The following is a 20,775-nucleotide window of genomic DNA, read 5'->3' as shown; positions in this document are numbered from 1 at the left end:
TTCCTGACGACGCGGGCCGGCCTCCGGAGCACATTTGGCGAACGGCGTCGAATGCCGTTTGGGCCCTTCGCCGCTCCGTCTCGCCGATTGGCCGGTAAGGCGGCGTCCGTTTGGCACCTCGGCTCCGTTCCCGATGTGTCTTTGATTTTTCTATGAAGTCGTCGGCGCACGAATCGATGTTTATCGGCTTCCCGTCTGGGCCACGTTCCCGTGAGATATTGATTTTGGATAACTTCCTGGAGATGGAGGTCAGCCTTTGAAATGAAATTCGCCCTCTTCCTGTGGATTTGGGGGGAATTCCAGGTCAATGTTTAGGCCACGCTGGGTCCATTCCTGTTCATTTTGCAGGTCATTTCCTTTTTATTTCGGTATTTTGGATCTTCTTGCTGATTTGGGGGCATTTCCAGGTCACTTCCTGTTGGTTTTTAGCTCCGTTGCTTTGGTGCAGTTCCACCTTACTTCCTGTTGAATTCAAATGTATTTGGGAGCACTTCCTGTTGATATCGGCTCACTTGTCGATGGCGTGTTACTAGCGATCGAATTTGGCTAAGTTCAAGTCAATTCCCTCCCGACTGGATATTTCTGTCACTGGATTTGTCAGACGTCGCCGTCGACGTGGAAAGGTGCGAAAGACGAACGTTAATTAGTTGGCGTCCTTCGGTCGGCAGCCTAAAACGCTCTCGCGGAAGGCGCTAATTAGCCGGCGTTAGCTCCCGAGGACCGCGAGGCGGCGCGTCCCCGCAGAGGGGAGGTCCCGTCGGGCTGTCGATCAAAAGCCCGCTTCAAAGAAAGTCGCCCCCGCTTTACGTTGGCCCCGTTGGCGCCGGCAAAAATGGCGGCTCTATCGGAGGCCCGTTCTTACGGCGTGTGCTGACATTTACTTAAGGGGCTTTGCGCCACGTTCGAGGACATTGATGCGATTGTCGGTAAAAAAAAAAAAGTCTCACCCGTGTAGACGAAGCGGCCCGGCGCTCCTTTGCAGAACTGTTTGGACTTGTAGGACAGCGTGACCTCCACCACGCCGGGAATGTGGCGAGGGGGCGTCTGGACGCGGATGGCGTGCGGCGTGATCAGCTGCGGGAAAAAGAGACCAGGCGTTAACGGCGAGGGGCGCTCACAAAACCAAAGACAGACGTCATTCCTACTCACAATCACTGCAAGTTTTGGGGTTACTGAATTTCGACTTTTGGTCACTCTATGTAGATTGGCGACCATTAACGGGTCACTCTGTTCATTTTGGGCTATTTTCAGCTAGCTAACTTACAAATGATTTTGGGACACTTTCTGTTCCATTTGGGGGGCGTTCCTTATGTTGATTGTGGGTACTAACTTTTGTTTTTGCTGTTTGGACTCTGAGAAGTGTCTCACCTCGCTCCACACCAGCATGGTCCCGAAGACCACCTGCAGGCCGTCGAAGAAGTTGTCCCCGATGAGGATGACGGTGGCGCCCCCCGTGGTCCAACCTTCGCTGGGGCTGATGGCTTTGATGCACGGCGTGGCTGCTTTGGTTCAAGTCAGGTCGGGTCAGGTTCAGGTTGGACATACAAAAAACACACAAAAAGACACATGCCCATTCCAATTTAATCCATTTGCCAGCCAGTGTTTTTTTCCACAAAGTATCCTCAGTTTTTGCTCAATCGCTGCCAGTCTCTCCCAAGTTGAAATAAATTGGACGTCAATGACTTTTGCCATCAAATATATATTTGTCACTACTTTTGGCTACTTTGGACCACTCGCAGTGTTTGTTGTCTATAGAGGCGCCCCAAAATAAAACGGAACAGGCACTTCAAGACTCTCTGATCATCAGCGAGACATTTGGAGCCCCACTTTTGCCCTCCCTCTCGTCTCGAAGCCAGCTCATCAAAGTCCTTCGAGCGTCCCGCCACGAAAGTAGCGCCTTTAACAAAAGGCGGCCGGGCGCCTCGACGCCAATCTGTCAGCCGGCGATTCTTCCCGGGACCACCTTGACGCCGTCCGTGTCCTTTCATCTGCTTTCCCCTCGCCCCCAAAAAATGGACCAACATCTGTCGCTGTCTTTTATCAGACTTTTGTCGGCCCGTCTGGCGGCGACGAGTGCTCGCCGATCCCGTTCTGACGGGAACACGGCGCTCACACACCTTCTTGCTAGTCGTCAAAAATAGGGAAAATGTTCATTCGCCGCCGCCCTTCCCACTTCAAACACATTGGACGTCTACCAGTGATGAACCCATTACGAAGATTCACAAAAGGATAAAGATTGGACGTCTAGTGCCCTCAACGGCATCCAATAATATTAATGTGGTGGCACGAGAAAAACTTTCGGGTTGTCTTAAAGAAGAAGAGACTTAAGATTTGAACCCTGTCTTCCGCTAGTTACTACATTCAAAAAAAAAAAAAAAAGACTGACAGCGATTGACGTCCAAATTAGTTGGCACCGCCCACATTCTTACCTTCGGAGGGGTCCAGGCGCCGCGCGCGGCGTCCGTGCTTGGAGTTGTTGTGGACAAACATATTGTCGGAGACGGACAGCACGTGACCGTCCACATTGACCGTGGTGGACACCACCACCTGTCCACAAAAAAAAAAGTGGGTCAATTGTCGGCAGACGCCATGGTGGCGCGGTGGGCGGGGCTCACCTGAAAGCGCCTCATGTCTCGGGGGTTTCCGGCGTTCTTCAAACAGTTCTGGTTGCACTTGAGGAAGAACTTGAGGAAGAACCTGCCACACACACACACAAACATCTCGGCTCAATAAGGACAAGTGCAAAAAGTGATTGGCTGAGGAGCTTATGCTCATAAAAATGTCATTTAAGCGTTCGGGGCCAGAAGGGGGCACAAGTTGGATTTTTGCGAGCATTCCAAAAAGGGTGATGTCACCCCCGGCACACCCACGGCATGATGGGAAACAATGAGCTTGGATTCAGATGATGACACGCACATGGAGTTGCGTTTTTTTAGAGCAAAATCAATAACCGTAAAGAATTTTTGGTTAAAATAAACCCCTTGGTAATTTTTCCACCTTTGCGAGAGACACACACAAGCGATTGGTCGCAGTCGAGGCACCGTAAACGAGGAGCGCGAGACAAAAGTGAAAATAATAATGAGTATGGCTTCTTTTGGCGCTCAAACAAGGATACTACAAAGGTGTCAAACCCAAAAAGGGCTGCGTTTTGTTTGGTTGTGGATTCTTCAAAAGGGATGCCCATTCCTTGGTTGCCCTTAAATCCACTTCCTTCCTTCCTTCCACCAACATTTCATCATTAAACGGCGCATTTTCACGCAAAAACGCTGGATTGCTTGTTGATAAAGAGAAGGAATCATGATGCAAAGATTACATAGTCAATGTAATTGACTCTCTCCTTTGAAGTCGCATCAGCACATACGTACACACACACAGCAAACTTAGCGAGTTGGCACGCGAGCATTTTTTGCAGCGTGCGTGTTTTTTAGCAGGCCATTTTAACGCTCTCTGCTTCCCTCCATCTGTTTGCCGCCGCGCTGGCGCCGACGGAGCGGCGGTCAGCGTCAAGGTTGACGCCGGCCGGCCGCTGCCGCCGCCGCCATCTGGCCCGACCTTGGACAGCGTTCCAAAAACACTGGCGCTCCGGGTCCGCTCGCAAAAATTCAGGGTCAGGTGTCACAAAATGTTCAGTTCAACTCGGCGGCTCAACACGCTCAAAATCAATATAAATTCATTTTTTAAAATGTAAAACAATTCAATGAGATGCTCTTGAACTGCAGTACTGAAGAAAATATTTGCTGTCGATTTTACGGCCCACCTCATGTTCATTTTCAGATTGAGGTACTTGTTCGTGTTGGGGCATTTATTGGTTACTTCCTGTTAGCTTGACATGTTTCCTATTGATTTTGTTTATTTGAGGCATTTTCACAAAAGTGGAGATTTGTAGCGACAACATCGCTTTGGACGCCATTTCGGGCAAAATTACCGCCAGTCCATCCGAGCGCCAGCGGATGTTAAAAAGAAGTGTCGAAAAGGAGGGCCAGCTCGCAGCTGGACGGCGCCGAGCGTCGTCTCTGGCGTCCCGCCCGACCCGTTAGCGTCCGCGCTGACGCGGAGGTGCGACAGCGACGGTGCCACCTCCGCTTCGGCGTGGACGCTGACAGCGCGGCAACTAAAAAAACAAAAAAAAACTGTGTCGAGCAAAACGCTAGCACGCTGTCAACCACCACCACGCATATGGCGACAAGTTAAAAATAAAGGTGACGCGCAACCATTTGCATACGTGATGGCACTTTCCCACGGAAATTAGCGTGCGCCTTTGGAATCCTCATTCGCCTCCATTGACGCGGCCCCCCGTCAGTTACGTTGGCCTGGACGTCCGGCGCCGTCAATGGCGGCCAGAGAGTTAACAATCAAGTCAAGTGTCCCAAAAATAGCCAAAAGTTACAGGAAGTGAGGGGGGGGGGGGGATGCAAATCTTCCCCAGAAACGCCATCCACGAGTTAGCAGGTGTTCTTTTAAGGCCTAGCGGGTAATGTCGCCCCCGGGTGCGCTTTGGGCCGCCGCCGCCATCCGTGCGAGCGAGCGGAGACGCCGCGCTGCCAAACTCCGCCCCCCAACCCCGTTTGCGAGTCCGGTGGGTGTCGCCCCGCCCCCGCTTCCAGCCACTTTAACGGCCCGAAGTCACACTGACCTTCAAAGCGCGGCGTCGCCGACGTCGGCGGCCGTCTCGCCTCGCCGTGGCTAATTGCGACAAAACGGGCTAATTGTCTCGCAGGAAGTGGGCGACATGCAAAGGAATTTAACAAATAATGGCTAAAAATCAACAGGAATTGAGTCACAAAACAGGAAGTGTCCCAGAAATGCCCTCAAATCATCAGGAAGTGACCCAAAATGGCTTCAGGGCGGGGCGGCCATGTTGGTAGGGGCAACATTCTCATCAAATTCAATGCAATGGGACATAAAGAGTAAAAAGTCTCTAGTTTCTGTAACGATGCGACTAACCAAATAACGCTTTCGGTGTTCCCGAGACGCGATTGGCCGACCGAAGCGACCGAGTGACGTCAGCTGGAATTTTGGCCCGGTCTCATTCCTCAAAGTGACAGGTCGCTTGCCGTTGCAACGACCAAAAGAAGAAGAAAAAAGGCCACCTATTCTCCAATAGACCCCCACTCGAATTAATTTGTCAAGCTTCTGCAGGAATAAGACGTTCACCTTGAAAACTCCAATTACCAATGAAAAAAAAACTGAAAATACATTCCCACAAAATCCACTTTTTTACTTGGACTGGCTATAACAACGTGACAGCCACGCGCGCAAGGCTATTAAACGAAGGCGGACCGGTCGCTGGCCCAAAAGAGAACGCCAACTCGCCTGAGAAATAGACACGGAAGCAAGCTAGGAATTTGTCAATGGCATATTTATGCCTCCAAATCCACAGAAAGTCACCTACAAAACAGGTATGCACTTGGGAATGCCCCAAATTTAGCTGGAAGTCAACTTAGGGCATTTTTACATGACTTACTGTCAATATGGACTCACTTCCAAGCCACTTCTTAGCCATTCTGAGGCATTTATAGGCAGTCACCTCTCATCGATATCCAGTCACCTGCCTGCTGTTGATCTTGGGGCATTTCTAGATCACTTCCTGTTGATATTGGCTCACTTCCTGTTAATTTGGGGGCATTTATGGACCACAACCTGTCGATATTCGCTCAATTCCTGTGATTTTTGGGACCAAAATTACATTACGTTCACCACATTACGCATTTAAACTAAAATAGGCACGTGAAAAATTTTGGAACGGAAAATATTTGAGGTGTGTGACAAAAATAGCTGCCCACTGCTAAAGCCAGCCCCCAAAAGTCTCGCGCCCTCCGTCTCTCCTTTATAAACCGCGTCTCACTGGCCGCCATGTATATGTCAAAATCAATAATGGCATCATGTGCGCATGCCTCCTCTTTCTCTTTATCATTTTCATCACCCCGCAACTGTCTGGTATCCGCCCCCATCATATCGTATCACATCACGGGATATTCGCTGGCTGCCGCCTGCCTTCGCATGCCTGATTCCTATTTCACACGCGCACACACACACAGACACGAAAAGAAAACACAAACATGCCTCCAAAGCCTTTAAAAATGCTTGGATTTTCAATTTTGTTTTCAAAATGGTAGCAAATGCTAAAAAGTCAATTTCATACACAGCATATTTAATCAGTAGCGGTACGAATCACACTCTACGGTCCGATTCGGGGACGATAAAAAAAAAAAAAAAGGTAAAGCATTCAAACGGATTCAGTGCCAATTGAACCGCAAATACAAAAAAAATGCATAAAAAACATTGGGTTCTTATATATTTTTTTATGTTGTATACAAAAAAAACCAGATGAAATCAGTGTCCGTGTCGTTGAACACATTTTAGTAGTAGTGTGAGCAGAGGTCAAAGGTCAGACGTCACCCGGGCTCCGAGGAGCCCCGACACCCGACACTTGACTTCAATGGATGTCCCGCGCTCCGCTAATTGCTAATCTTTGCGGCAATAAAAGCCAGGCATGGCACGCACGCACGCACGTCCGAGGCGCTTTTCGGGCTGAACCTTTGACTTCCTGTCTGGCGCCAGCGAGCGCGTGTCAGATTGATTTACTCAAAATGTCTTTACTGTAGCTCGGACAATATCATTTGCATGATAGCTGGCTAAACGCGAGCGCGTGCCGGCCGTAAATCCTTCTATCTTTAACAGCCACTAAAATGCAGAGAAACAACCAGTGGCCGTAAATCAGCCGCACGGCACCCCGACGGCGTGCGTGCCGACCGGCGCTAGCCGACTTGGCTAAATTGTTATGGCTAGACGCCGGCTCTCTTCGGAATTCAAGGCTAACGTTAACGGTGGCACCAAAAACACGTTTTTGGGGGGTGTGGTCAGAATCATTTTTTTTCTTCCATTGGCTAAATCATTTCCATCTTTCAATACGGCACATATTTTCATATCAAAACCAACAGGAAGCCCCAAACAGCATTAGAAAGTGAGCTAAAATAACCTGTACGTGATGCATAAATTGCCTAAAATCAGCAACAACTGACCCAGAAATGGCGCCAAATCAATAGGAAGTGGCCAGGGAGCGCCCCAAAAGCAACAGCAGGTGAATTTAAATGTACAGGAAGTGGCCCGTTTACTGCCTCAAATGTTCCTTCCTTCATTTTGCTGCCAACTCTCCCACTTGAAACGCCAACGAGTTAAGGTAACGGACAGCTAGGGGGCGCCATAAGGAATCTTGAACAGCGATTGGACACCCGGTCGAAAAGGTGAGAGTGGGAGTGGCCTACCTGTCGATGATGACGGGGTCAGAAGGGGTCTCGTTTCGATTTCCGCAGCTTTTTTTGTCACAACAGCGACTGGGGAGACAACAACATGCACATTATTATGCACATTCAGTCGCACTATTTTATCTGTAAACAAAACTGACTGTAAAGCATATTTAACAATATTTATTGGCTATTATGCCAATCCATTAATATAATCTGTCTTACTTTTTTTCAGCACATAAAGGACATTTAAAAAAATAAAAACAAATAGATTAGAGAATGGAGTATACAATTTAAAGAAAAGTAGCTGTTTATTTTTTTTAGCTCTGAAAAAAAAAAGAACAAAATTTAAAAAATGATTACTTATAGTACAATGTTTACTGACAAGCAGTTCAACAAAGACCATCTCATTTCTGTTAATCAACTTTTGGAGGACAGAAATCAGTTTTTGTGGATTTATTTGATAATTGATAGTTGTGAATAAGTGGGTCCATTCCAAAAATAATTGCAATTCCACCAAAACGAATCACGAGCCGTTCTGTCCTTCTTTTTGTCTTGGGACGAGGGTGCCGCCCTTTTTTTCCTGCCCGGCTGCCAAGGGGGCCTGTTAGCGTAGCATCTTGGCCTAATTGAGAAAATAATTGTTGAGGGGCCTCACGCTGTCCTCATGCAACATGAATGCGGTCAAAGCGTGCGCGCTTCGCGCCTCGCCGTCGCCATTAGCCAAAGTTCCAGGAGACCAATTAGCAGTGCCACCCCCCGCCCCCGGGACCCCCTCTCCCGGAAGACCAAAACAAACGCGCTTGTCGGCTAATGAGTCTCCCCCATCGGCCGGGCTGGCGTAGGTACACAAACGGTTTCGGGGCGCGCGACCCGATTGGCTGAGGAGTTGTCGCGCGCCTGATTAAAAATGAACACTCCGGTAGATGCTAATACGTGTCTGGGTCGGTACCTGCACATGATCTCGTGCGTGAGCAGAACGCGGCACATTTCCGGGTTCTTGTCTTGTCCTTCGTAGAGAATGGCCTGTGGCAAAAAAAGAGGAGAAAAAGAGACAAAAAGTCAAGCAAAAGAGCAATAGTTTGCCTCAACGTCACCCGATTCAATGCAAATAATTGCGCTCGCCGTTAGCGTCAGGGTTTGGCTAGCGAATAGCATTAAGGGCTAACTGGGCGGTTGGCTCGTTATGGGGAAGCTAAAATGTCAAGCATCCCTGAGGACAAAATAAATGGCAGATAGGGCGGAGGTAAAAAAAATCATTTAACCCTTTCTAGGGCTCTTGGTGAAATATTAAGAATTAAAAAAAGAAAAAGACAAAAAAAGCTGGTGTGAAATTCTCCAAAAATCAACAAGAAATGAGCGGAAATGCTCCAAACTTAGGAGGAAATGATCCGAGATCAAAAAGAAATGGCCTTATAATCGTATCAATGGGAATTGACCCAAAGTGACCCAAAAATGATCCAAATTCAACAGGAAATTACCTAATTAAACACGACGTTGCAAAAAAATTACAAAATATCAATAAGGAATTCGGAGGGGAGCCAAAAATGTTCCAAAATAAACACAGTCCCCTGAAATGACCCAAATAACAAACCGAAGTGACAAAATAAGGTACTCGGACGTTTGGTCGCCCGGACGTTTGGTCGCCCGGACGTTTGGTCGCCCGGACGTTTGGTCGCCCGGACGTTTGGTCGCCCGGACGTTTGGTCGCCCGGACGTTTGGTCGCCCGGACGTTTGGTCGCCCAGACGTTTGGTCGGCCGGACGTTTGACAACATGAGAGTTTACTGTTGAAACCAGCTCTCAAAATTATATTCATGACAGAGAGAGTTTAATATCTAAATATCTACTGTTGAAACCAGCTCTCAAAAATTATATTCACCCGGGCGATCAAACGTCCGGGCGACCAAACGTCCGCCGACCACAAAATAATTCCCTGGACCCAAATGTTTGCGAAAATGAACAGGTATTCAGGCAGAAATGACCCATAATCAACAAAAAGTTGAGACTAAAATAGACAGGAGCTTTTCTATAAATGGCTCAATACCAACTGGGAATGACCCCAAAATGAGCAGGAGGTGACCCAGAAACGACCCAAAAACAACAGGAATAAACCGAGAAAGTCCAATTGAAATGACTCAATATCAACACAAATGAAGTGACCAAAAAATTAAAAGAATGTCTACTTAAAATGAGCTAATATCCATAGAAAGTGAGCCAGAAAAGCCCTAAAATCAAGATGAATCCAAAAGGATTGGACGCCTCGCTAGTCCATCTAGTATGAACTGGTCGTTGGCTCGTTAGCATGTCGTGTGTGCCGACAATTTCTCAATCAAGTGTGTGCGTGTGTGTGAGGAGGCAGACAAGCGTAGACGCACTCAGTGTGAGCTTGTTTAACCGCCAGTCAATGAAGCCGATTCACCGGGGGGGGCTCGTGAGGGGCTTTCATCGATCGGCGGCGACTCCAGCCGACCTGTCTGTCTGTCAGCGCCACGAGCACAACGCCGTCGTGTCGCCGCGCGAAGATTATCGAGCGCCGGCGGCCGCGCTGCACCTCCATGCCCGCGATCGATGACCGACACGCCGACAGCGCCGCGGGGGGCGCACCCGTCCATGTATGTGCCGGCTTTTTTTCCCTTCAATTTTAGCGTTTCGTCACTGTAGTACCGCCGTGGCCAGCCGGGTGGCGGCACTGAGCCGAGGAAAGTTTGGGATTTATTCGGATATTGGCGACCGCTCGGTATTTTTGGAAAACGTCCAATCATTGCGCTGTCAATGTGTTTATCACTAGAAACGTCCAATCCATTTGAAGCTTGGGCAAAAATTTGAGGGGGTTGCAACAAAAAAAAGAGGATAAGGGTGAAGGGAATCGGCTAAAATAAATAGTAGAATAAATGGCACATAAATTTGTGCAGGCGTTCAAGTTAAAAAAAAAAAACGAAAACATTGACGGGATTGGAAAGAAATGAAAAAAAAAGACTGTGCTTGAACAAGTGATGATGTCATCACAGCATGCCAGGTGAGTGCACGCTTGAACAGGCGATGACATCATCACGGCGCGCCAGTCTCACCTGCTTGGTCATGGAGTCAATGAGGCGGACGTAAAGGTCCTGTTCCGTCCTGATGCCTGCGACGAAAAAAGCGTGAGAAACGGGACGGCGTCGAGCGGACGCGCCGAAGATCCCTCTAGGGACGCTCGCCCTCACCGTTACTGTAGAGGAGTTGTAACCTGTAATGGATTCCGTTGTTGGTCTTCTCGCCGTTGTACTCCTGGGGAGCAAAAGGACACCCGCGTCAAGAATTAAAAAGGCCACCGCCAAAACGGCCTCAAGGCGGCCATGTTGGTACGGTCAACGTTCCCATTAAAGTCAATGAATGCCATGACATTAAAATGCGATCATAACCACCTTATTTTTCAACATATTTTAAAAAGATTTTCTATCAAGATCAACGTGAAGTTTTGCCTGACAGCAAATCAGATGTCTACCAATGATTAAAAAAAAAATGCAAATAATTGGACGAACATCATCATCACCTTGGGAAGGGTGACAAGCGGGGGCTCCTTCTTTCATGGCAGCCATGTTGGGTTAAAAGTACAAGTTGCGCAGCACCAGCTCATTTGTTTTTCTTAGCAAGTACAATCGATGAGGTCATTTTATTGACCTATCGGCGCAACACTGGTAGTAACCCGGAGGGAAAATGAAAAGAGAGGACGACGCTGACCCACCTTGTCTTTTTCCACAAAGTCCATATAGGATGTCCTCTCAATCTCCACCGGCTGCCCTTGGCGGTCGTAAAGCGCCAGGACGAAATGGAAGAAGTTGGACTTCCTCAGGTTGGACGGCGGCTGCTTCTCAAAGTGGGCGCGAGCCAGGGCCACACCGCTGAAGCACAAATACGAGCGTCAAACTCCACTGACAAATCACGTGCGACCATCGCAAAGCAAACAAATAGCTTGTAGTATCAAATATAGTATTTAGCACAAATAACCCGTTGAAAATTTTAGTATGTTTTTTGACAATAGTGCGCGTACACACCCCTATGCACGCCTAAGTAGGCCTGAGTGAAATAGCCCAAAAACATTTACATTTATAAACAAAATAATATTCAGTCATAACTGTGTATTGCCTTCCTTTTTTCCAATTTGAAAATTGCAAATAAAACACTTATAATAAAATGTGAATGTGCTCTGTGAATGAATTTAACAATACACGCCACACACACACACAAATCAACAACAAATGACTAAAATAAACAAAGATAGAAATCTCTCACAAACGTATGAGTTGTGTGCGTGTGTGTGTGTGTGAGTGCATATAAAATGGAGTGTGGTCCAGAGTCATTAGTTGTTAATTGCGGCATGACCGTGGCCACTCTAGCGAGGGGCGTGGCCTAATTAGGAATCACATGCCCCATTAACTCTTTGGCTGCCACTGAAGGCGCTAAACGTCCAATCCATTTGAAGTGGGAGGGCAGGCATTCCAATTTTATTATTTATACGACTGATGATAGTGATAAAAAGCGAGGATTACAATTTTGTACGTACTATTGTTTTTTCATTTTAGTATTGCTCTATTAATTTTTTTTTAAGCTCCTTTACAACCAACAATGAAATGTCTTATTTTGGAAAAAATAACAATCTACTGGCTGTGTGAAACAGAGTTTTTTTTCTGTTTCCAAATAATTGCACGTTACAAAATGTCTTATTTTTAAAAAGTACCTAAATTTCTTCTTAGTGTAAAATTGCGACGTTTTGATGTTTCATCATCAATTCTTTAAAATAAAAAAACAATATTGAGTCTTAATCAAACAAGCGTTTTCTGTTTGCTTCCAGAACAAAAGCAAGTGCATGAAAATGTCAAATTTTGTTGAAATTGAAAGTGTGAAAAAAAATCCAATTATTTTCTATTATTTTGAAAAACAAGCATTTCCTGCTGACAGTATGAAATTATGAAGGTTTGAATTTTTGGTTTATTCTTTTTATCATTGACCTAAATTTCAAATGTCTTATTTTGAAAAACACAACGACGCTGTGCCATTGTAGGAGTTTAAATTTGATATTTTTTGTTTATTTCTAAATAACATTAGATGCCACCAACTGTCTTATTTTGAAGAAATAAACGAGGATTTCCTGTTGGAACGACTAGGAAACAATTTATCGATTCATTTTCTAGTGGATATGATTAGCCAGCTTTTGTTGTTTTGAAAGTGACATTTTTTGGGGGGTTGGAGGCAAATGTGACAACAGCAGAGCGCTCCACTTGGGCACCGCGTCAATTGCCCGCGTGTCCGCACTTGCACGGCGACACGATGCGCTTCAAAGCGCTCCACGTCGACATTTGTCACAATTGATTGACCAATTATTTCTCAATTGTCATGACTTTAAGCGGTGCAAAAAGAAATTTAATTTGTCGCCACTTTTAAATTACGGACGGCGCTCGACGTCCAATCCAATTTGGACTGGGACGGGGCCCAATGGAGGTGGGCTCATTAGCCCCTCCCAGTCCAAACAGCACAGCCAGTCCTGGCAGTTTAGACGAAATGGACGTCTATTGTTGTCAACGGCAGGCAATTAGTTCCATGCTATCAAATGACAACATCAATTGCAATTAAAAAAAAAATTATCATCATCTCAAACGTGTTATTGGGGGGCCGTAAACAGAGAGCATTTCTGTGTGGAGTCATTTTCATTTGGCTTTATTAGTATTTCATTAAATTTTGAGTTTTATTTGTACAATAAAAGATTTATGCTAATGACTTACAATAAACATAATTGAGACATTATGGGAGTTTGTTTTTCGTTTGGATGAGTTTTCAAGTATGAATAATCTAATAGTTGAAGTAATATGGGAGAGTAGTAGATACAATTTAGTACAAACTGATATCTGGGATTTTTTTATAGCTTACAAAGTGTCAAACAATTAGTAACTAATTATTGGTTAAACAGCATGTTTTAATCAAGATTAAAGTGTTATCATCAGTGTGTTTTGTTTTTTCCACTGTTGGAGTTGTACTAATTCTGTTTTAAATAACATTTAACAAATGTACAATTTTATTTCATAACAACTGGAGATTGAAGATAATCATTTTAACTGAGACCACATGTTTAGTGTTTTTGTCCATTATAGTGATATAATCATATTTTCATTGTACTGTTGTTAGGCTATTTTTGTTTGAGAGAGAGGGAAATCTCATGCATTACATGAACATTAAAATGTTAGTTTTTAATATTGATACAGCTATTGTACTGATTATTTTAAAATACATTGAATACAAATAACCTACTTGCGTTAATATGGCTTACGACGACATACTATGTTTTTGTACTTCTTCATATACTTCCTTTAGACTTTTGTTAATCATCCTTTTCATTTTTTAAAGTACAATCAATCCAAAAAATGTTGTTTTTAACAGAAGCAAACAAAAATCCAATTTTAGCATGGAGTGAATTAGGATCAACGACTGAGTTATTAGTATGAAAATGCTAAAAGTGGAGGCGACGGGCAAAAGGCGGATTACGCCGGTTTCCGTGCCAGCGAAAAAGCCAAGCCATTTTTGAACTACGTTGTCAGGTTTTTTGCTTGGATTTCCCTTTGGGATCCCACGCCCGAAAAAGTGGGCGCTTTGTAATTGTGGCAAAAGACAAGGAAGGAGCCACCCACCTTTGCGCGGCGGCGTTGGCGTCCAAGATCCCCTGGCTGGCCATCCAGGAGCGCACGGGGGTCATGCCGGTGGGGAGCGGCTCCTCTTTCATGCTCACGCTCAGACCCCCCCGCGGGAGCCCATCCTGGATGGAGAACATCACGCGTTAATCCGGAGCGGGACCCGGCCGGCCCGGGGTCCTGAAGGCGAGATCCTTCTTCCGCCCCCACCCTCTTCCGCGGACCCCCCGCCGGACCTCCCCTCGGAGTCGAGTGCGTGGAAAGAACTCGGAGGACCTGGGCGGGGCGGCTAGGGCGTCCCGGGGGGGCGGGACCGGACGGGACAGAGGAGCCGGCGAGCCAAAAAGTCCGTCAGGACGCGGAAAACGCCTTTGATGAAAACGCCGCTCGCCTTCAAAAGGAGCTCGCCGTACGAGGGAGACCGGGAGGCGGCGCGGAAGGTCGCTCACTCGCTCGCTGGCTCGCCAAAAGAACGGCCGCGCTCTTGACGGCGTCCCGCAGGAGGGCCCCTTCTCCTCCTTCCTTCGGATCTCCCGCGGGACCCCCGGGGGGCGTGGCCGGCCGGTCGCCGCGCTCCCATTGGCCGCCCGATCCGGCGACGTCATCCGCTCCAGCCGGCGTGCCTGTGTGCGAGAAAAAGAAAAAAGAAAAAATCAGATGACATTTTCCAAGCTTTCATTGTCAACAGACATTTTAGAGCTTATTGACATCCAATCCATTCCTTTGCATTTTTGCGCATTTATTTCAATTGTCATTGCAGAAAACACTCACAAAAATGTCCCATCCTGTTAACACGCTATTTCAAAATCATTTAGTAACGACGTACGATTCTGACAAAATGGCCCAAAGAACTCCCTCAAGAATTTACAACACGTCATTCATTTCTAACAGGCATTTGACAAAAAAACCTCTTCAAATTGCCCAAAAATTAACAGGGGTTTAAAAAATAAAAATAAGAAGTGACCAAAACATGTCCTAAAATCAACAGGAAGATTTGGGGTCATTATGTCAGAATTCAAAAGAATTTTTGCGCCAACTAGTCCCCACTCTACCAAATATGGCGATGCTTTGACTTTGGTGGCTTAGGTGGAAATATGCGGTCTAAACCCAGCTCTAATTTCAAATTCCTTCTTTCATGTTTTAATCTGAACATTTGACTTTGGTGTTCGTATTTCTTTCCGTCACTCTTTTTCACTCGCAAACAAATGAAAAATTCATTATAAAAAAAACTCCTCATTTAAATAGCTTTCTATGAATACTGCAATTAATACAAAAATACCAATCAAATTTTCTTCTTTAATTTAAAAAAAATCTAAAATGCTGTTGACTCCTTTTTGGGCTGATTTATTTTCCCTTTCCCAATTCTTGAGAAATAAAACGTTTTGGATGAATTCTTAGAGGGAGCTAATTTATTTATTCGAGTTATTTTAAAAGGTGCTCTATTTGGCAAGAAGTTTTCGAGCGATGAGCTGTTCAAAAAAGGGGATTTCCTGCTACGCTGGCTCCCTCTGCGGGCAAAAGGAGGAGGAACACTCTTATATCCAAATGTTGCGTAAAATGCCCTCAGATTAGAGTTAAATTAAATTCCAAACGCTAACAAGATTACTATTTAGAATCTATTTAATTTAATTTAGAATTTACTTTATTTTCATTACTGGGGTTGCATTTGAAACGGATTTAAAATTGTAATAAACACGCATGTACCGTAAAAAAGCTCTTTTAAATAATACTATTCATTGTTCTACCGTGGTTTTAAGTAAAGGGGAAAAAAGATAAAAGAAAAGACAAACTCAAAACAAAGTCCAAATCTGGCAAAGTTTAGTTGGTAGAAACCCTCCCAAAAAGTTGACACGTGTGAGAAAACAAAAAGTGCGAGTGCGTGACAACATTTGTCAAAAACACATCTTTGGTAAAGAAAATGATGAAGGCAGGATCAAGTGTGTCAAAACTAAATAAATACAAAAATACATTGTGAAATCTTATCCACTTTTCATTGATGCATTAGAATTTGTTTTTAACCTTTTTTTTTTTTACAGTCATTTAAAATTGGATTAATTTGATTAATTTGAATTTCCTTTGAAATTTTTCTTGATTCATGTCAATCTTTACATTTTTAAACAGAACAATTTGCAATTTAGATATGTTAATACATATTTTAGATGTAGCTTATCTTTTCCAATGTATATTTACCTCCATCAATATATTCAAAGTGGTTTCAATTTCTCCTAATTTCCTGATTTCCTGGAATTTTTATTGATTTAATTTTGGCACACCTGGACCTCCATCTAAAATGACCTGAAAAAAACATGTCGATCAAGAAAATAATAAAACACGAAAACAAAAGCTCAACATTAACAGGAAATTCTCTCTGTAAAGCGAAAAAAGAAACTCGACTAGAAGCTTCAACGGAAGCTACACGCTAACACGAAGGGTGTCAGTAAACTCACAATGACTCATTTAGACACGCCCACAAGCTGAGCCATGCCACGTGACTCCTCGGGGTCCGGCGTGGTCGGGGGAGGGGCCTGGCCGGCATCACCGTGGCGGAATTTGAAGAGCAGCTGCTCTTTCTCCCTGGTCAAGGCCTCGTTGAGCAAACGCAGACGCTCGCGGGAGGTGCGCGCCTCCTCGCGCTCCGCACACGCCCGCCTAAACCGCAAAGGCAGCCGTCAGTTCATGGCTTCGATTCTTTTCGGCGGCGACAGTCAAAAGGAATTGGACGCCGACAAAAAGATGACCATTCCCACTCGCTCCTCCCGGTTTGAAGGAATCGGGGATCCGCCGTTGTCCGTGGCGGTCTACGCGTTCATTTTGGGGGACACCGGGGGTCGCTTCCTTGTACATTTTGGATAACTTTGTCAATTTCTCGGCATTTCTCCATCGCTTTCTGTTGGTTTCAGGTCAGTTCCTGTTGGTTTCGTGCTACTTCCTGTTGGTTTTGAGGTATTTCTGGCAGCATTCCCAGGTCACTTCCTGTTGATTGTGGGGCATTTCTGTGTCACTTCCTATTGACTTTGGGTTACTTTCTGATCAGTTTGGGGAAATTCCAGGTAACTTGCGTCACTTCCTGTTGATTTTAGGGCATTCGCGAATCACTCTCTGTTTATTGGTTATTCCCTATAGCACAGGTGTCAAAGTGGCGTCCCGGGGGCCAAATCTGGTCCACCGCATCATTTTGTGTGGCCCGGAAAAGTAAATCATGAGTGCCGACTTTCTGTTTTAGGATCAAATTAAAATGAAGATTATAGATGTATATGATATTTCCTGATTTTCCCCCTTTTAAATCAATAATTTCAATTTTTAATCCATTTTTTTCTTTGTGTTTTTAGTTTTAAAAATCATTTTGTAAAATCTAAAAATATTTTCTGTTTTCCGCTTTAATATGGAGCATAATGATTAAAAGAGATTTTCCCTATGTTGATTTTCCCGAGTATAGATGTATATTAAATTTCCTGATTTTTTCCCCTTTTAAATCAATAATTGTAATTTTTTAATCCATTTCTCTGTGTTTTTAGTTCAAAAATCATTTCGTAAAATCTAAAAATATTTCAAAAAAGCTCAAATAAACATTGTTTTAGATCTGTAAAAAACTGAATATTCAGGGCTTTTAATCTATTTATTTAAAAAATATCAAAATTTTACCTAAAATGGTCCGGCCCACACAAAATCGAGTTGACGTTAATGCGGTCCGCGAACCAACCCGAGTCTGACACCCTTGCCCTATAGATTTTGGGTCACTTTGTGATGATCACTTGGCGGAAATTGCAGGTAACTTCTCGTACAAAATGGTTATTTTTGGACAATGAGGATATTTTTGTTTGGTCAAAATAATTACCCTAACAGTGAAAAGGTTAGTCATAAAATAACGTTTGGTTGTTGATGTATGGAAAACTGTATTTTTGGGAGTTCAAAATTGGGGTCGTAGTAAACTGCGTTGGTAGTAAACTAGCGAGAATTGGCGTCAGCACTCACGTGCGTGCGCGGCTCACTTACTTCAGGAAGCTTTGATTTTTGTCCAGCCGTACTTTCAAGTCTTCGTTCTCCCGCACGTTTTGCAGCAGTCGGGCCTCCGCGCACGATTTCTCCTCCGCCTGAAAGCCACGGAAGCGTTTTGGGACGGCGCGGGCACGCACGACGGAACGACGGCGCGGTGCGACGCGCTCCTCACCAGCTCTCCCATGCGTCCCAAGCGCTCGTTCAACTCTCGGAGGCGTTCGCTCTTCATCTCGATAACGAATAGCAAGGACTCCTGCTCCGACTCCCAGAATGCACCCGGGCTGCCGTGCGCCTGAATCCAAGGGACGTTCAGTCGCCGCCGGCCTCCCGCTTCAAACGGATTGGACGTCTAGCGTGGTCAAAGGCGGCCGGAGAGGCGCTTACCTGAATGTTGCGGAGGAGATCGCACTTGAAGGTGGACTCTTGGACACGCCTCTTGAGGTGGTCGTAATGCTCAAGCTCCGCCTTCAAGCAAGGGCAGCCACACACAAAAAAAAATCATTAAACGATGGCTTTTCTGATCATGGATATAGATCATTTATAGACGGTAAAATTGGACCAAATCATTTTTTGGCCCTTCTTAATGGCAAATATACTCTTGTAATTTTTATTTACTTTTTTTTTTAAATAAAACAAGCAGTTATACATTCAATATATGTATTTTTGTGCTTAATCTTCTCTTTTGTCATTAAAAAGATTTTTTTATAATTAAAAAAGTATATACATGGCGCTCACCTTCAATGCGTTCTCCCTCGTCCGAAACGACTCTGTCAGCTGAACTTTGACCTCCTTGTGATCTCGCTCCACCTCTGAGGAAGACGTAGACGTACCGTTAATTATTATGATTGCCAATCATTCAACTCCCATTAAACAACTTTTCCATTCACTCCTATTAATTTGCCATAGCAAACCTGCCCAAAAATCTCCATTGGTGGTCATTATTTTTGCCCCCCCCCCCAAAAAAAAATCCACAGAACAGAATTTACAGAAAGTAACTCAAAATCAGAAATGCCCTAAAATCAACTTTTTGGGCCATAAATAAAGTTGTAAGTTCTAGTTGGCATGAATGTGGCAAGCCAACCAAAATGACTTTGCAACCCCAACTTGGATACATTTTCATTTTTTTTGACAACCCGAGCAAATACCGTGCAGGTGTTGCTGGTGCCGCAGCTCAGTTTGCTGTCGCTGCTGTTGATGAACGGCATCCAGGCGAGCGCTGGTCTCCATCTTGACCTGTTGGCAAACGGCAAAGAGCGCCGACATTAGCGGTCCGTCGGTCCGGCCGACGGCGACGCCACCTCCGACCTGGTCGACGATGGCCAGCACCAGCGCGCAGGCTTCCTCGTGGGCGTGCTCCTTGAGGAGCTCCGCCCTCTCGTCGCCGGCCAAGAGCGTTTCCTTCAGGATCTTCAGCTGCCCTTCCAAGCTGGCCAGGCGCTTTTCCGCCACCGTCGCCGCCGTCGAGCTGACGCGTCGCACGCGCTTGGCTTAGGGATGTCGGGGATAAATTTATACAAAATGGCCGCCATTGACGCCCAATCTGTGGACGACTTCTACATATGTATGGATGTTTTGTAACAAAATGTCATGTTTCATTTACATGTTTTATAAAATCCTTTGACTGAAAGCCAAAGAAAATAGAAACTATTCTGATTTACTTTTTTGTAACTTTAATTTAAAAAAACATTATTGCCTATAATTACTCTGAGATGAACAGTACATTATACCTATTCTATAAAGAGATAATAAATATACCATGTTGACATTTAGGGGAAAAAAAGAGCAAATAACCTCCATCTTGCCGGCCAACGTCCTTCTCGTCTTTCTTGCTTTTCTTGTGCTGCGCCAAAACAGAGCCACACATTTTTATTTGGCAAAAAACATTCAAACTGGTCAAGCTAAAGTTGCTTTTTGGGCTTGTGCGACTTTGACTGCGAAAAATAAGGTATGTTTGTATGCAATTATTCTACCAAAAGTTCTGGGGTCACTGAGGTGACAAAGGGAATTTCATGAGAACATAAAAGGAACTATTGTCTGACTGGTTGTTTGTAATATTAAAAAGGAGCAGTGATTACATTTTGAGGTCATGGGATCAAAGGTCAAAGGCCGATAAAAGCAGTTATATTGGTAATATGAAAAAAGGAGTGATTAAAAACATTGGTGGCATTGGTCACAATCAAAATGGTGTTGTGAGGTCAAAGGTCATTTCCAAATGATTGAATGCCGTCAATGGCTTTTTGAACGATTAGCATTCAAAGCTAAATCTCGCCATTTGACATCTGTGGTTGTCAAAAACTAACACAGGCGGGGTTTTTTTTACATTGCAGTCAAGGGTAGTGAATCTATTTGAGTCTAAAACTCAAGCGAGAATGACCTCATTGTTGGGTGTCGAAGAATGTTTGGTCGACAGCCAAATCGTAAACACATGTGGACCGCGCGAATTCAAGTCCGGCCGCGTTTAGGAGTCCTTCGGCACGTGACCAACGCTTCACCGTTCACAAAATGTTCGACTTTCAAAGTGGGGTCGCGTGGGGGACTCACCTTGCTGTGACGGCAGCCCATGGCGTCCGTTTTCCGAAGGAGGGCCTCGCTTTAGACGCTTCCTCCTCGGGAGACTTTCAAAAGAGACAGAAGAAAGTTGAGGCGGCCAGCTGAGGGGCGTCCGGCGTGATTGGCTGGTGCGTTTGGGGACGCCGCGGCTGCAACTTTCAAAAGATATTTACGACACCCCGAGGCTCTCTAAAGGATCAAAAATGACAGAAATGAAAAGAAAATCGGTGTGCTTGGATTCAGGTGGAACTTAAATCCACGGATAAGGACTTTTCTTGCACAATGAGAAACCTCAAGTTTGAAAGATGAGAAATATTGTAGTTT

At 45.1% G+C, this 20,775-nt stretch overlaps 2 protein-coding genes across 9 annotated transcripts in view; both read right to left on the bottom strand.

The window, feature by feature from the left end:
• Nucleotides 1-16,473, bottom strand: part of LOC144082252 (transcription factor COE3) — a 28,977-nt gene extending 12,504 nt beyond the window's left edge. For 2 of the 8 annotated variants that reach the window (XM_077609259.1, XM_077609260.1), the window contains exons 1-12: nucleotides 16,353-16,473; nucleotides 14,355-14,528; nucleotides 13,906-14,030; nucleotides 10,971-11,127; nucleotides 10,450-10,513; nucleotides 10,315-10,370; nucleotides 8,197-8,270; nucleotides 7,266-7,334; nucleotides 2,616-2,697; nucleotides 2,430-2,547; nucleotides 1,369-1,502; nucleotides 948-1,074 (exon numbers count right to left, since the gene is read on the bottom strand). In XM_077609259.1, coding sequence (XP_077465385.1) covers nucleotides 948-1,074; nucleotides 1,369-1,502; nucleotides 2,430-2,547; nucleotides 2,616-2,697; nucleotides 7,266-7,334; nucleotides 8,197-8,270; nucleotides 10,315-10,370; nucleotides 10,450-10,513; nucleotides 10,971-11,127; nucleotides 13,906-14,030; nucleotides 14,355-14,510 — 1,162 coding nt within the window. In that variant the 5' untranslated portion in view covers nucleotides 14,511-14,528; nucleotides 16,353-16,473. Of the gene's footprint in view, nucleotides 1-947; nucleotides 1,075-1,368; nucleotides 1,503-2,429; nucleotides 2,548-2,615; nucleotides 2,698-7,265; nucleotides 7,335-8,196; nucleotides 8,271-10,314; nucleotides 10,371-10,449; nucleotides 10,514-10,970; nucleotides 11,128-13,905; nucleotides 14,529-16,352 lie in introns of those variants that run through there. The other 6 variants (XM_077609266.1, XM_077609262.1, XM_077609263.1 and 3 more) reach the window with 6 other exon arrangements.
• Nucleotides 15,976-20,748, bottom strand: ccdc69 (coiled-coil domain containing 69). Its single transcript, XM_077609268.1, has 9 exons — nucleotides 20,443-20,748; nucleotides 19,693-19,741; nucleotides 19,207-19,388; nucleotides 19,047-19,134; nucleotides 18,637-18,710; nucleotides 18,286-18,366; nucleotides 18,074-18,193; nucleotides 17,899-17,996; nucleotides 15,976-16,554 (listed from the first exon to the last, which is right to left on the bottom strand). Exons 1-9 carry the CDS (start codon nucleotides 20,461-20,463, stop codon nucleotides 16,359-16,361), a joined length of 909 nt encoding a protein of 302 aa, XP_077465394.1. The 5' UTR covers nucleotides 20,464-20,748; the 3' UTR covers nucleotides 15,976-16,358.
• Nucleotides 20,749-20,775: the final 27 nt, after the last annotated feature.

The sequence above is a fragment of the Stigmatopora argus genome, chromosome 9, assembly GCF_051989625.1.
Source record: "Stigmatopora argus isolate UIUO_Sarg chromosome 9, RoL_Sarg_1.0, whole genome shotgun sequence".
NCBI lineage: Eukaryota > Metazoa > Chordata > Actinopteri > Syngnathiformes > Syngnathidae > Stigmatopora > Stigmatopora argus.
The sequence above is the reverse complement of the archived record's forward strand: the minus strand, read 5'-3'. Positions and strand labels throughout refer to the sequence as shown.

Coding starts and splice junctions, on each gene's coding strand:
- ccdc69 (XM_077609268.1), bottom strand. CDS start 20,463: ATGGGCTGCCGTCACAGCAAG. Junction 18,711..19,046: donor GCACCAGCAACACCTGCACG/GTATTTGCTCGG, acceptor CGTCTTCCTCAG/AGGTGGAGCGAGATCACAAG. Junction 17,997..18,073: donor TGGGACGCATGGGAGAGCTG/GTGAGGAGCGCG, acceptor CGTGGCTTTCAG/GCGGAGGAGAAATCGTGCGC.